Below are 14,414 nucleotides of genomic sequence, written 5' to 3'. Positions count from 1 at the left end.
TATATAAAGACATCATCGTTTAATGTTATTCTCAAAAATTTCGAAAAGTACTTGACCAATTAACATCAAATTTTTACATGATTTTCTAAGGAACATCCAAATGGACACAGGCTATACATCTTTTAATATTCATAATATATAAATATATATGTAATATTATATAGTTACCATAAATCTCGAAAAGCTCTTGACCAATTTACTTCAAATTATTTACATGATACGCTAATATACATTCAGATGAACATGGGCTATGTGTTTTTTTAAATGACTGTGTTGTACATACGGCTTATCAGCTTATGATTCTAATAGTACTGTTGAGTCTGAATTGATTGAATCTTTGTAATGCTACTCATTTACAGATTACAACTACATGAAATACTGTCATTAAAACTACTATCCTTACAGATCCAGCATCTGGAGAGGTCGCTCTCATATCCCTTATACTGATAAGCCCAACTAATTTAACCAATCATTTTAAGTGATTTCAATTCCTACTCAAGGTTTCATTTGCAATAACAATAAACAATGGCCAAGGTCAGAGAGAGGAGTAAGAGGACAGTGCGCAGGGGCAGGGGGGCGGGGTGTTCTGATCTGCAATGGCCTGCAGAATTTCCTTCATAAAGATGGGTGCGTCTGTCCTTGTCAGCCTCAAGAACAAGGTGCAGTTTGTTTTTCAATAGAAATGAGGATGTGACTAAGCATCTGTTTCAAAAATAAACCCATTTCCTAAGGTTGAAAACCTGCTTCATAATACAGCCTTTTTCTGTTACTATTTCTTAAATGTCTTTTTAAATTCCTTGGTTCCAACTCCATCTTCTGTGCCTCAGCTTAATGTCATCGAAGATAAAACAATGCTTCAAGCTATCAACCCAACCTGACCTGTGTTGGATCATCCTCTTCTTTTGTTAAATCTACCTACAAGCTCTTGGCCTTAGCTTGAATAGCAGCTCCAGAGGGAGTGGATGTGCTGTTGATTGTGGTGCCCAATCCAACGGCTTAGCAGTTTTTCCATCACATCTCAGCAATATGTGGCCACCCTAGACACATTTAAGGCAGTTAAACAGTGAACAATTTTTTGAAATTATTTTGCACTGTCATGAACAGTTCTCACAGTGGATTCACTAAGTCCCAGAGCAAGCTGAATGTCAACAATATGCTCACCTTTCTCACAGTGATCCAAAACCTCTAACTTCATTTCTACTGACTACGGTCTTCACTACACGCTTCTTTCCCTTGACAGGCACACTTTCTTTCCTTTTACCTGGCATTTTCCTTTTACACAACACTGTCAAGTGCAACTTCACTGATCTACTGACATCAACTGATGATTCATGTCTCAACAAAGACGACAGATGTTGCACATTCAGATGCACTTTCACAGTCACAATGCTACAAAATTGTATCAGAATGCAGGAAAACCTACAGGAGATTGATGCTTGGTGCAGGAATTGGCTGCTGACACTGAACATAAATAAACATAACATATTGTGCATAAATAGGTGGAGAGATCCATTATGTATGGCTATGCAATTGAAGAACAAACACTGGAAGATATCAAATCCATATCTGGAGTAAGCATATGGAATAATTTAAAGTGGAATGACCACACAAAACTAATCACAGTTAAGGCAGATGCTAGACTGATATTCACTGGAAGAATTTTTAGGAAATGTAATCCGCCTACAAAGGAAATAGCTTACAAATTCCTTGCTTGACCAATACTTAAATATTGTTCAACAGTCTGCATGCCAAATAGGACTGATACAGGAAAAACAGAATAGCCAAAGAGCAGCACATTTCGTTACAGGTTCACATAGTAAGAGTGAAAACATCATGTCAGCCAACTCCAGAGGCATCCATTGCAAGAGATGTGTTTATCACAATACGGTTTACCGTCAAAATTCAGAGCACAAACACTGCTTGGAGAGTCATACTGGCTCATATTTCTTTCTCTTCTTGCCCTGTCCTGTTTTGTTCCTCTAATGTCATGATATAGTTTCTCCTATGTCTTCCCCTCATCAGCTGCACTGGCACTATGACTATAGTAATCATTTTCTGCATATAACCATGAGTTTATTTGAATGACAACTTGTTTTGTTCCATACTGGACATTCTATTTACATCACATATCTTTAGCTGTAATACAAGAAATGATGGTTTCAAAAGAGAACAACTTCTATAAATCATTCTATCACATCCTTTCATCTTTCAGTTTCGCTAACAACACTTCATGCAGAAAAATATAAGAGCTTATGGATAAATGGCTCAATTTATCAAGGTTTCTGAATACTTGCAAATTCAACCAATAATAGGAAAATGAAACAGAAGAAGATGTTTACATGACTGAAATTTTTATTAAATTACAGGAACTCACCTTAAATCTTCAAAGCGAAAGAAGCGTCTGTGCTCAGGTGATGGCTGGTAGCAAAAGATATGGTGCATTAGGCTCACACGTTTCCACTGACCATACGAAAATTGCACTAATTCACGCTCACGAACCTCTGCAGTGCGGAACATTGGCAGCATTAAATGAAGAAGATCTGAGCACAGGCACAATACTTTTCCACCTTGTAGCAAATAGTTGATTACACGTGATCCCAGCTCATGAGAAACATTTCCAGATACAACCAACAATCGAGTATTATCCATCCAAGGTTGAATTAGCAGCTGCTCCTGAGTAGTTGTATATACTGTATATCTGAAATTCACATGACGTTTAGACTATCCATAGTAGAACAGTAAAGTATTTGAGTTAGTACGATGCACGAATCAGTAAAGTTTAAAGACATAAAATCTACTCTTAAGTCATATCCATCATTCAGCATATAATAAGTATGACAACATTACTAAACCTATTTATTTGTAAGTAAAAGTAAAGTAGGCATCAATTATATACTTGTTAATTACAACAAATTGTTTCTCTAGAACAAAGGAATTAACAACCACAACAATGTATTCCAGTTTCTGTATGTGCGGTGCTCTTATACTTTAGGCCAGGTCTGGTCAAAGAGTGCTTCACAAGTGCGAGCACTCCAGCCTCGCTCCTACCTAATGCTTCAAGTGCAGAGGGGAAAGGGGGGGGGGGTGGGGGGGGGTTGAGTGATGAGGAGAAAGATGGACATGAAGGCTGCAGCCAGATGCCACTAGAGCAAAGTGGTAGCCTTCTCAGATGCCAAACAGTTTGCAGACAATACTGCTTGTGTTGAATTAGATTTACATTCTGTACTAAGAATACTATGGCATCTACACACTTGTCCAAGAAAGGAAAAGTGGAAAAGCTGCATTGTTTTGCACCGAACAGGAATTGCTTCATTTTTCACATTGTTTGAAGGCCATGCAAAGTGCTTAGGGTAAAGGAAGTAGAGTGGTGTCCAATATTTATGGTCAACATCACCAATTATTTGAATTAAATGTACTAGTGCAAGTCAAGAATCATTTTGTAACAGAAATGGCTGACAGAATTGAGGCTATCAAACGAAACTTAATCCTATGCACAAATCAGCTTAAAGTTCATGGCATGGAACATTTTCCAGAACTAAATGCAGTCATTTGTGTACCAGATGTGACCAACTACATTTTAGTAATTGAAATATTTCACAGTAAGTTCTCATACAGAGTCCAAGATTTTGCATGACTGAAGACTTATTTTGATTTATCCATCAGATCATTCTCGCTTGTGGCTGCTCATTTCTTCTGACTTGAACTGACAGGTGTACAGTGAAGCATCCAGCTCAATGACCTGTTTGTTCACTCCAGGAATTTACAAGACTTTACAAAATGTTACCCCAATATCCTTGACTGCACAGGCAAGCTACTAAAGTTATTTCAATGTTTGGTTCAACACAGGTGCAAGCATTTTTCTTCTTCTTTTTTTCCTGTTGTGCAATTGACAAAGTTTCATCAACAGCTGGGTTTAACAGATTTTAATCTGTGTAGCTCCATGTGTTTGACTACATCACAAACCGTAGTTCCAGATATATCAAATATTCTAAAATTGAAATATGTATAAATTTATGAACATTACAACTTAATATATGTAAAGCATTCTGTAGTTCTTTTCACCCTATTAGCACCATCTAATGTACTCATTTCATTAAGTAATGATGTTAGTGCTTTGGCAGAAAAATAAAAAGTTGAAAATAAACACATGTGATAAAATCCTGATTATAAAAGTACGCTAAAATATTCACCTCTCACAAGTAGTTGCACTGTGTTTCAAAACACATCGTCCTAAGATTTCCATACGTGGAAGCTTCAGCATACAGCCATCTTACATTACACACCTGCTCGAAATAGCACAGTGGAGGGGGAAACTGTAGTGCTGACCAGACTTGGCTGCATTTGTGGAGCACAAGCACACCCCATTAACACAAATCTGTCAGTATTGTATTAGGCTATCAATACAGATGACCTTTATTACTCTACTCTGAATTTTGTCTGTTTAAGACAGAGTTTAAAAGACCCACATTTGTAGGAACAGTTAACGTCTTCTTTTTTATTGTTGTTCTAACAGACAGACTATTTTGTCATGAATAATCATCACAGGTGAGGTAGGGATAAAAAACGAAAGATTCTGTTAACCACCAGACTACTGATTAATATTACAGTAATCACCACAAAGAATTTACACAAGATATCACTGAAATACTCAAACTGATGACAGTTTAAGTCAACAGTTTTAACTTTCAATCAACTGAAGTAAATACTAATTTATTTGAAATAGACAATGAAATAGCATTTTAAAACAGAGGAAGAACCACATGTATGAGACTGATGGCATTAATAGCTTTTTGAAATACACTATGCATGAAAACTATACTGGCTGTCATAAGTAAGGGAGACCTTACAACTCAGGAACACCTAGAGCAACTGACACTAAAGCTGGGTATTCTGTTATCAAGGTAGCAATGCAGAAAAGAAGCACAAGTAAACCAGACACATTGCAGTCCACTCACACACATACCACAACTACATTTTTGAGAGAAGGGCAGCAGCTGGTGCTATTAAGAGTTAGGGAAGATGGTTTCGATCACCAGCTTAGTGGAAAGATATTAAATTTTCAATGATTAATCCTGTATCAACCTGCAAAGTGATAACAGGCATGTGTTGATGATAAGTGGAGCCCATTATAAACCACCATACACCTTGCCACAATAGGTATGCCTTTGGGCAAGACAATGTTTGTCTGTCATGTAGTATATATTTAGCTGGATACCAAATCTCCTTATTTTTGCCAATGACATCATGATGAGTTTATCATACAAGAAAACAATGTTTCAAAATTGTCTAATTTTTGCATTCTGCAATTCTCTACTTTTCATTTTCAAATTGCCAGTTCCAGGCAATGTTTCTTATCTTCAGATAACATGTTGTAGCTACAGAGTAGCCCACGGTAAAGGAACTGCCTGTCTGCTGTCATACTGCTCAAAAATCCTCAATCCTTGCTGTGCTGAAGTTTTACAATAAGAAAGGCAGTCACTTCACAGAGAATACCATTATTGCCCTTATACATCACTGCACAAGTAGTATTGATGATAGTCATTATTTGCACACTGAACTGGCATTAATACATTAAACTATCTATCTTGTATATTCAACAACACACAAAAAGGACGAAGAAAAAAATTTGAGCCACCTGTCAACTAATTCCAATCACATTAAAGTACAGTACTGCTCATAAAAGAACCATTGTGTGTGAGTGATGAAGTTATATCATTTTGAAACTCAGCATATGGACACACCCTCTAAAAACTCTTAAGAAAACTTGTCATACAATTATTAGAACTACAAACTTGGAAAAGATGTTTGATAATGTGAAGTGGGGTAAAAAATTGAACAACAGTACGAAATATTTTGTAATTGGTAAAATCAAAATAGGTATCTCAGTGAATCCATAAAAATTATGGAATATGGCAGTATGTTGCTGTGTTGGTTCAAATCACACTTTGGGCAATTTTTTTACGATTTAATATTTTGCGTCTTTGAACAAAACCAAATCAAAGGAGTGAACAGATTACAGTGCTTACTACCAATTTCTGAGCTCTCAAAAGGCACAAATGGTCAAATGGCTCAAAGCACTATGGCACTTAATATCTGAGGTCATCAGTTCCGTAGACTAAGAACTACTTAAACCTAACTAACCTAAGGACATCACACACATCCATGCCCGAGGCAGGATTCAAACCTTCGACCGTAGCAGCAGCGCAGTTCTGGACTGAAGCGCCTAGAACCGCTCAGCCACAGCGGCTGGCTCAAAAAGGCACATCGTGTGGTATCTTTGCCACCTGATAGCTCATCCAGAGGCTCGCAATTTAAGTGAGCATCTGCATCCACTTAGGAAGAGTAAGAAGTAAGGAACTACGTCTGAGCCAAACACTAAGGTGACAACTTTGAACATCCTCAAATTCTTTCCAGAAATCAGTACAATCTGCCAACACTGCTGCAGTACTTTCCAACTACAGGTCTCACTCTCACTTGAGCAGCCTGTTTCTGCACATTTCAGCAGCCTAGTGACAAATGAAATGCAATGTAAGTATATAAATCCAGTGTTCAAGGCCACTCCATGTATATTTCTGTACACTACTTTCCATCTATATACCAAATGGACGTTTCTAATCAAAGTACAATAACAACTTATTTTACGTATACTTCCTAACACACCACTGATAGCTATTGACGTTCACTTCTGATTTGATTTGATTTTTTATTGGTCCAGTTTTATCATATAGCACAAACTGTACAATTCATATTGGACAGGTCAAAGATAAGTTACAATTACACATAGTATTAGCAAAATAGTAGACAAATTAAAATTAGGTACCTATTACAATTAATTTTGTTACTTATTCAGAAATTCTCTGACAGAATAGAAGCAGTGCTTTATTAGAAATGCCTTTAGTTTAGCTTTAAATATCGGATGAGTAGTATTTTTTATTTCCTCTGTTATCTTATTGTGTAGTATTACACCAATGTTAATTACGCTTCTCTGATAGGCGGTTGTTCCGTGATATTTTTGATGTATATTTGATTTCCCTCTGGTACTATAGTTGTGTACATTTTTGTTCTGTAGCAGTTTGCCTGTTTTCAGGAGGTAGTTTCTAGTGAACAAGATAGTTTCATAAATGAATAAACTTGGAACATTTAGAACACCAAGCTCAGTAAAATGGGATTTACAGGACACCATCTTTTTGAAGCCACAAATTATTCTTAGAGCTCTTTTTTGCATTCTAAAAACCTTTACACTGTGAGCTGAGTATCAACAGAAAATGATCCCATATCGGACTAGTGAGGGGAACTGTGCATAGTATGCCTGCAGTACTGTTGTTCTGTCTGTTGAATCCTTTAAAATTCTTAGGCCATAGCACACAGATGATAGTTTTCTAGACAAGTTATTTATGTGTGTGTCCCACTTTAAGTCTTGCAGAACCCGCAGACCCAAAAATTTTAAGACACTTACATTTTCTACGGGATCATTTTTTAATTGTGCTTGAATAGAAATTTGATTAGTTGGAGGAATTAAATGAAAATCGACACACACAGTATTTTCAGTATTTATAATGAGTTTCTTTTTTGTGAACCACTCAGAAAGTCTTTTCATAGAACTTTCTACTGTGGACTGCAAAGTTTCTGGACTGGATCCAGTGAGCAATATGCTGGTGTCATCGTCAAACATAATAGTTTTTGTGGGACTCATATATTCCACTAATTCGTCCACATAAATAAAGAAGAGTAGTGGACCTAAGATTGAGCCCTGTGGTACACCATATTTTATTGGTAATTCACTAGAAAGAAAGGAGTTATTTCTGGTTTTATTCATTTTGTTTAACTCATACTGAAGTGAAACTTTCTGCCTGCGGTTTTTTAGGTACGAACACAACCAGCTATGTGCTACACCTCTTACTCCTTGTCTTTCTAATTTTTCGAGCAGAATGTTATGGTCCAGGATGTCAATGGCTTTTGATAAATCTAGAAAAATACCTGCAGCTAATTTATGTTGATCAAGGGATTTTAAAATGCAGTCTAAGAATTCGAAAATTACTGTCTGTGTAGATTTAGACTTTCTAAAACCATGTTGTTGTAATGGAAAAAAGGTGCATATTTATTTATAAAACTTAAAAGCCTGTCACAGAAGAGTTTTTCTCGAATTTTTGAGAAGGAACTTAACTGTGACACGGGTCGGTAGTTTGATATTTTTTCAGAAGAACCTTTTTTTAGCAGTGGTGAAACTTTTGCTGTTTTAAAAATATCTGGAAATACACCAGTTTTTAAAGAGAGGTTGAAAATTCTTGCCAAGGGGTTTGTTATGTGGTGAGCACATACTTTTAATATGAAATCAGGTACGTCATCAAGACCACTTGACTTTTATTGCTTAATTATTTAATTTTACTTATAATTTCATTGGGCTTTGTTTCATAAACATACATAGAAGCAATCGAGATCCCTGACTTGCTGGGGAAACTTGGGACTGGTCCTTGACGGTGTACTTGAATGAGGTCTTCAGCTAGTGAAGTGAAGTATTCATTGAATTTTTCCACAACTGAATTTGGGTCTGTGACTTTTGAGTGTTCTAGTGTTAATGATACATTCTTTTTCTTTGGCGCTGAGCTACAAGTTTCTTTCTTTATAACTCTCCACGTGGATCTCATTTTATTAGATGAGTTTCTTATCAAATTGTCATTCCACATAATTTTTGCCTCTTTGTCTACTCTACCATAGATTCTTTTGTAGGCTTTTGAATAATCTGCGAATTCTTGGGTTACTCTATATTTCTTACAACAGTACTGAAGAAATCTGATTCTCTCACTGGAAATTTTTATGCCTTTAGTTATCCATAGCTTATTATTATTAGGTTTTACTGTTTTTACTACTTTTGGAAATGCTACTTTAAAATAGTGAAGAAAGATGCTCTGAAAACTCATGTACATGCTATCACCATTATTCTGAGTGGTGATGCTTTCCCAGTTTTCCTTCGCCAGTAAGAGATTAAAAATTCTAATGTTATATTCAGAAAAGGTTCTTTTTTCAACTACTTTTTCGGAACTGCTACTACTTGTTGGCATTTCTATACACAGCAGCTGTGCATCATGATCACTATAACCCATGATCAGTACCCTGCTTGTGAATCTATAATTTGTTTCTGAGATGAACATTTGGTCAATAATGGAATTTGTGCATTCTGTTAATCTTGTTGGGCAGTGTATTGTGTGGATCATATTGAATGTGTTGGTCATATTTATCAAAACATCTCTGGTGCTGCTGTCTTTTGAAAAATCAATATTGAAATTCACACAAAGCATTACCTTCATATTTAGTGTACTTATCCTGTTCAGCAGAACCTCTAGTTTATTCATGAAGACTGGCAGGTTTCCACTTGGTGCTCTATATATGTTTATAACTATGAAATTAAGCTCTGGCAGTTTAGTAATGGAAAGTTCAAAGTCTTTCTCAATTGAGTCAATATAACTTTTACTGACATCACAGAACTTTATTTGTTCTTTCACAAAGATAGCAGAGCTACCGTGTTTGGAAAACTCTCAGCTAAAATGACTTGCTAATCTATATCCTTAGATTGAGGTTAATTTTACTTTGGCATTTCGTAGCCAATGTTCAGTAATGCAAATTATGTCTATATTTAGTGCATACTGGAGTAGTGATTCTAACATGGAAATTTTATTTGTGAGTGACTGAACGTTATGGTGTAGTATAGAAACATCTGTGTATTTGGTAACTTTGGCTGAAATGGTTTCTGATTCTTTATCTAATGGCATTTCTAATACAGCACTTACCCTAATAAATTTTCAGTATCTTTCTTATGTGTGGCTGGTGGCAATCAGCAGGTGAGTTAACTTCTGGAGCTTGTATAAGTTTTGCTTCATCCACATCTGTCCTCTTCGGTTTAAACCATTGCGTAATTTTTGTTTGACTGATGACTTGATTGTTTGTTTCTCACCTAATAGGTTTAAAGCACTTGGTAATTTGCGTTTGGCCAATGGCACAGCTTGTAACTCGTCTAAAGCACTTCTTAGTCTCTGTTTGTTTGACACTTATACTTTTTTCTTCACTTTTCTTCTAAATGCGAGTACATATTTTTTTGGCTAGTAATTTCTTTCCTGGTGTATTTAAATGAAGTCCATGGACTTCATATTTCAGAGCTTTTCAAAGCCTCCTTTCCCAGGCACAAATGTTCACTACCATTAGGGTGCTTTCCCTATTGCAGCATCTGCTTCTGAAACCAATGCTGACAACTGCTCAGTGCTTTGGCACATATAAACAGTTTTATTGTTGTAATGTGATTTTTCATGAAAACTGATTAGTTAAGTGAGTGAGTACCATGCAGAGTAATCAACCTTAACCAATAAAAAATAAATAAATGGATGGCATTTTCCAAACATATTCTTGCAGAAACTTGTTTCGCAAGTTCCAAATATTAACCACCATATCTCAATACTTATTTTCTTTGACGATTTTTGTCTCTAATAACTATTCTATTTTTAGATATAATAGTGCTTACCATGATCACAATCCAAGGTCTAAAAATGATTTACACAAGATCTAAAACTTCTAAGTCTTGTACACAAAAGTGTTCATTACTCTCCCACAAACATTTTCAACTCTCTTCCATCACATATCGAAGTCTACGTTACTGGCTTGCCTACATGTAAATATAAATTAAGGAAATACCTTATGGAAAAGTCCTTCTACTCCCTTGACGAGTATCTGGAGATAAATAAACAGGTGTTTCTGTAATTTTTTATTGTCATCTCTACTTTATGTTTTGAGACTTTCTATTTTTAATGTGTTACCCATAATTCATCTTACTTGTTTGGAAGAAGGACAGTTATGAATATTTTTTTCAGAACTTAAATTCACTTTTAGTAATTCTGCCATGTTACTTGAACCATATTAATTTTGCTTCAGCCTTTAAGCTTATCTACCAGTTTATGCTATATTTTTGTTATTGGACACATAGTTATTGTATCTCTATGCTTGTAAACCTGACTCATTCCACATCCTTGTGATTCATCACAATATTAGTTCAAGGAATTTGTAATAAAAATAAGTAGAAATATAGACACACCACACACTTTTGAGGTCCAGAAATGGATACATGAAGAAATTCAGATAACACAGAGATATAATAGATATTCTACTAGACTTTGTTTACAAGCCTAAGTTTCAGCCCAAACAGTACCCAAAATTGTGAGAACTCAGAAGCTGCTAATGCCAGTGTTGGAAAATTTCAACATAGGGATGGTAAAGTTATTAATGTTATAACTATTCATGAATGATATGACATAAGGAACATTAAAGTATACAATTGATGCCATGGTTAAAATTTACCTAATATTCAGCTGAATTACACTCTTATCATTATTAGCTTATGTTCAATGTTTATTTTAACAAAACAAAAAGTTACTGCAAACAAACTTGCCAGAAATATCATCTACCATTAAGAAATTTATAGTTTTGACACCAAAATGGATTGTGTCTCTTATCAGTTTTCATGATTACCACAAAAACATGGCAATACACATGTAAGGAAACTGAATTAACTTGATGATGTTCAATGGTTAATCAAACAGTGTATTTATAAAAACATAAATTGAAAATTGTTTGCTGATGCAAAACAAAGATGCAGATAAGAGCAAATGTATAAGTCGGCACTGTCAACCTTTTTACCTCTGCATCTATGAGAAAGAAATGATATTAATCAGTTTGTTAATTAATTATGTAGCTTTCCTCCTATTTTTGGCACATTGATGATGAACAAATCTCGAATACTGATGGCTACTAAGAATTTTTCAGAGTTTTTTATTTTGTTCATGAAGCAGCTTGATATGACCACAGTGAACATGTATGACCATCTCAAGGTATTGAACTGAGACTGTTAATGAATGGTATTTGGAATTGTAGACATAAGAGGAACTTATGTGATATACCTCCCAGTTATTTTACTAGTTACTGAACAGAGTAACATGCTGCTAAAAAGAGTTGAATCCCCCAATTAAAATAATGAAAAGCTGTTCATTTATGTGGAAAACTTGGTGAAATTCACAAGGCTGTCAACATTCATTAGCTGCAGATGAAGCATTTCATAAAGCAGCAGTCTGATTTAACAATTACACCTTGATAACCCTCATATAAATATTATAATGATCCAAGAATGTCATTAATTTCAGATAGTGCTAAGAAATAAAAAGCTGGAACAAAGTGTGCCAACAGTGCGATACTTCCTGTGTCGAAACCACACATCTGCCTCAGCTTGGTGACCTCTTAATTTATTGAGTAGGTTGCTATCACAGCATCTAAAGAGTAAATGTAACTATACTTTTGCCTCTTACCCTAATCACAAAAATGGGAATCAAACACTACAGTGCTCCTTCAGATCAGTTTCTGGTCACACCCGCCTCTGAAGGCGTTACAGTGTAAGCTGCGCTTAAGAGTGCAAGATATTATGACCCACTCAAGCAACAGATCGATTATTTCAAGCAACAGATCAATTATTGAAACATATTCCTCCTACTGTTAGTGTAGTTGAAGGTTGGTAATATCACAGGAAGCATTTGGTTATTTTGTCTTCATCTACAGATTTCTCTGCGCAGCACTGAATTACGTGGGTTAATTCACTTGATATTCAATAGTCACCATGGTGAAATGTTCTATCGCACATAATCAGTATTTTTTAGTTCCCTGATTCCAGAAAAGCTGTGCCAAACAAAAGCTACAATAGCTTGTATTTCATGTTTCCTACCTCAGCTGCTATTAGATCAATGACAGAATCATTGCAGCAACAGCAGCAGCTCACTGGCAGTGCGGTACAACACACTTCTGATGTGAAAGTTAAGTTAGCAGTTGGCTAAATTTCACTGGCAAACTATTATACTTTACATCAATTTTTTTTCTTAGTGTCTTTGATCCAGCTGCAAATGGCCAGAATGAAACTTTGTTACTAAATCACATGTACACTTTTGCATTTATGCTCCTGATATTGCTTACAGTGCATGTCAAATGCTGAAAATTACCAACTTTCTGCTAGTTTGTGAAAATTTTTATTCGTTATTAGTATGCCAAGATCAATACTATTTCTTGCAGAAGACAGTCATCTCACATGGGTGGGCTAATAGCAGAACCAACAAATTTCTAGGTCGCAGTTATTTTAATCGCATCTGCCACCAGCAATTACACCCTTTGGTTAATAGCCAACACATCATATACCTTTTGTTGTGGGGAAATTAGTTGCATATTATCATATCTAAAGGCAAACCTGGGACTCCATGGATAGTTTGGATCAGAAAATTCAGTTATATAGCAGACTAATGAACATTTCCAAATTCAGTAAATATGTAATACACACATATAAAAAAAAATTTGCATCACCTCGAGCCCAAGAGTTCTGGAGCCCGTACAGAAAATTTGAATAGAGATTCACATAAACAACATTTCCGCCCTTTTTATTGCTCATGAAAACCACACAGTGAGATCTTCAAAGTTGATGGTCCAGATTGCTGTACACACTGGTACCTCTAACACCCAGAATAGCACGTCCTCTTGCACTGATGTTTGCCTGTATTCGTCATGGCATACTATCATCAAAGCACTGTTGGTCCAGATTGTCCCACTCCTCAATGGCGATTTGGCATCGATTCCATAGAGTGGTTGGTGGGTCACGTCGTCCATAACCAGCCCTTTTCAATCTATCCCAGGCATGTTCGATAGGTTTCACGTCTGGAGAACATGCTGGCCATTCTAGTCGAGCGATGTCGTTATCTGAAGGAACTCATTCACAAGATGTGCACAATGGGGGTGCAAATTATCATCCATGAAGATGAATGCCTCGCCAATATGCTGTTGATAAGGTTGCACTATCAGTCGGAGGAAAGCATTCACATATCGTACAGCCGTTGTGGCGTCTTCAATGACCACCAGTGGTATACATCGGCCCCACATAATGCCACCTCAAAACAGGAGGGAACCTGCACCTCGCTGCACTTGCTGCACAGCGTGTCTAGGGCATTCAGCCTGACCAGGTTGCCTCCAACAATGTCTCCGACGATTGTCTGGTTGAAGGCATATGTGACACTCATCGGTGAAGAGAATGTGATGCTGATCCTGAGCAGTCCATTCAACATGTGGGTCGGCCCATCTGTACTGCGCTGCATGGTGTCGTGGATGCAAAGATGGACCTTGCCATGGACGTCAGGCGTGAAGTTGCACATCACGCAGCCTACTGCACACAGTTTGAGTCGTAACACGATATCGTGTGGCTGCACAAAAAACATTATTCACCATGGTGGTGTTGCTGTCAGGGTTCCTCTGAGCCAAAATCCATAGGTAGTAGCCCTTGGGCAGCCTTAGTGAGGCATGTCATCTACAGTTCCTGTCTCTCTGTATCTCCTCTATGTCTGAACAACATT

The 14,414-nt window shown here is 36.5% G+C and overlaps 1 protein-coding gene across 4 annotated transcripts in view; it reads right to left on the bottom strand.

Annotated features, from left to right (window-relative positions):
- LOC126249056 (biotin--protein ligase) overlaps nt 1-14,414 on the bottom strand; it is a 399,528-nt gene that overhangs the window by 162,924 nt on the left and 222,190 nt on the right. For 3 of the 4 annotated variants that reach the window (XM_049950694.1, XM_049950691.1, XM_049950693.1), the window contains one exon: nt 2,375-2,698. In XM_049950694.1, the coding sequence (XP_049806651.1) occupies nt 2,375-2,698 (324 nt within the window). The remainder of the gene's footprint in view (nt 1-2,374; nt 2,699-14,414) is intronic. The other variant, XM_049950692.1, reaches the window with a different exon arrangement.

The sequence above is a fragment of the Schistocerca nitens genome, chromosome 3 (genome assembly GCF_023898315.1).
Source record: "Schistocerca nitens isolate TAMUIC-IGC-003100 chromosome 3, iqSchNite1.1, whole genome shotgun sequence".
NCBI classification, from domain to species: domain Eukaryota; kingdom Metazoa; phylum Arthropoda; class Insecta; order Orthoptera; family Acrididae; genus Schistocerca; species Schistocerca nitens.
This window is presented reverse-complemented; position numbering and strand designations above follow the sequence as displayed.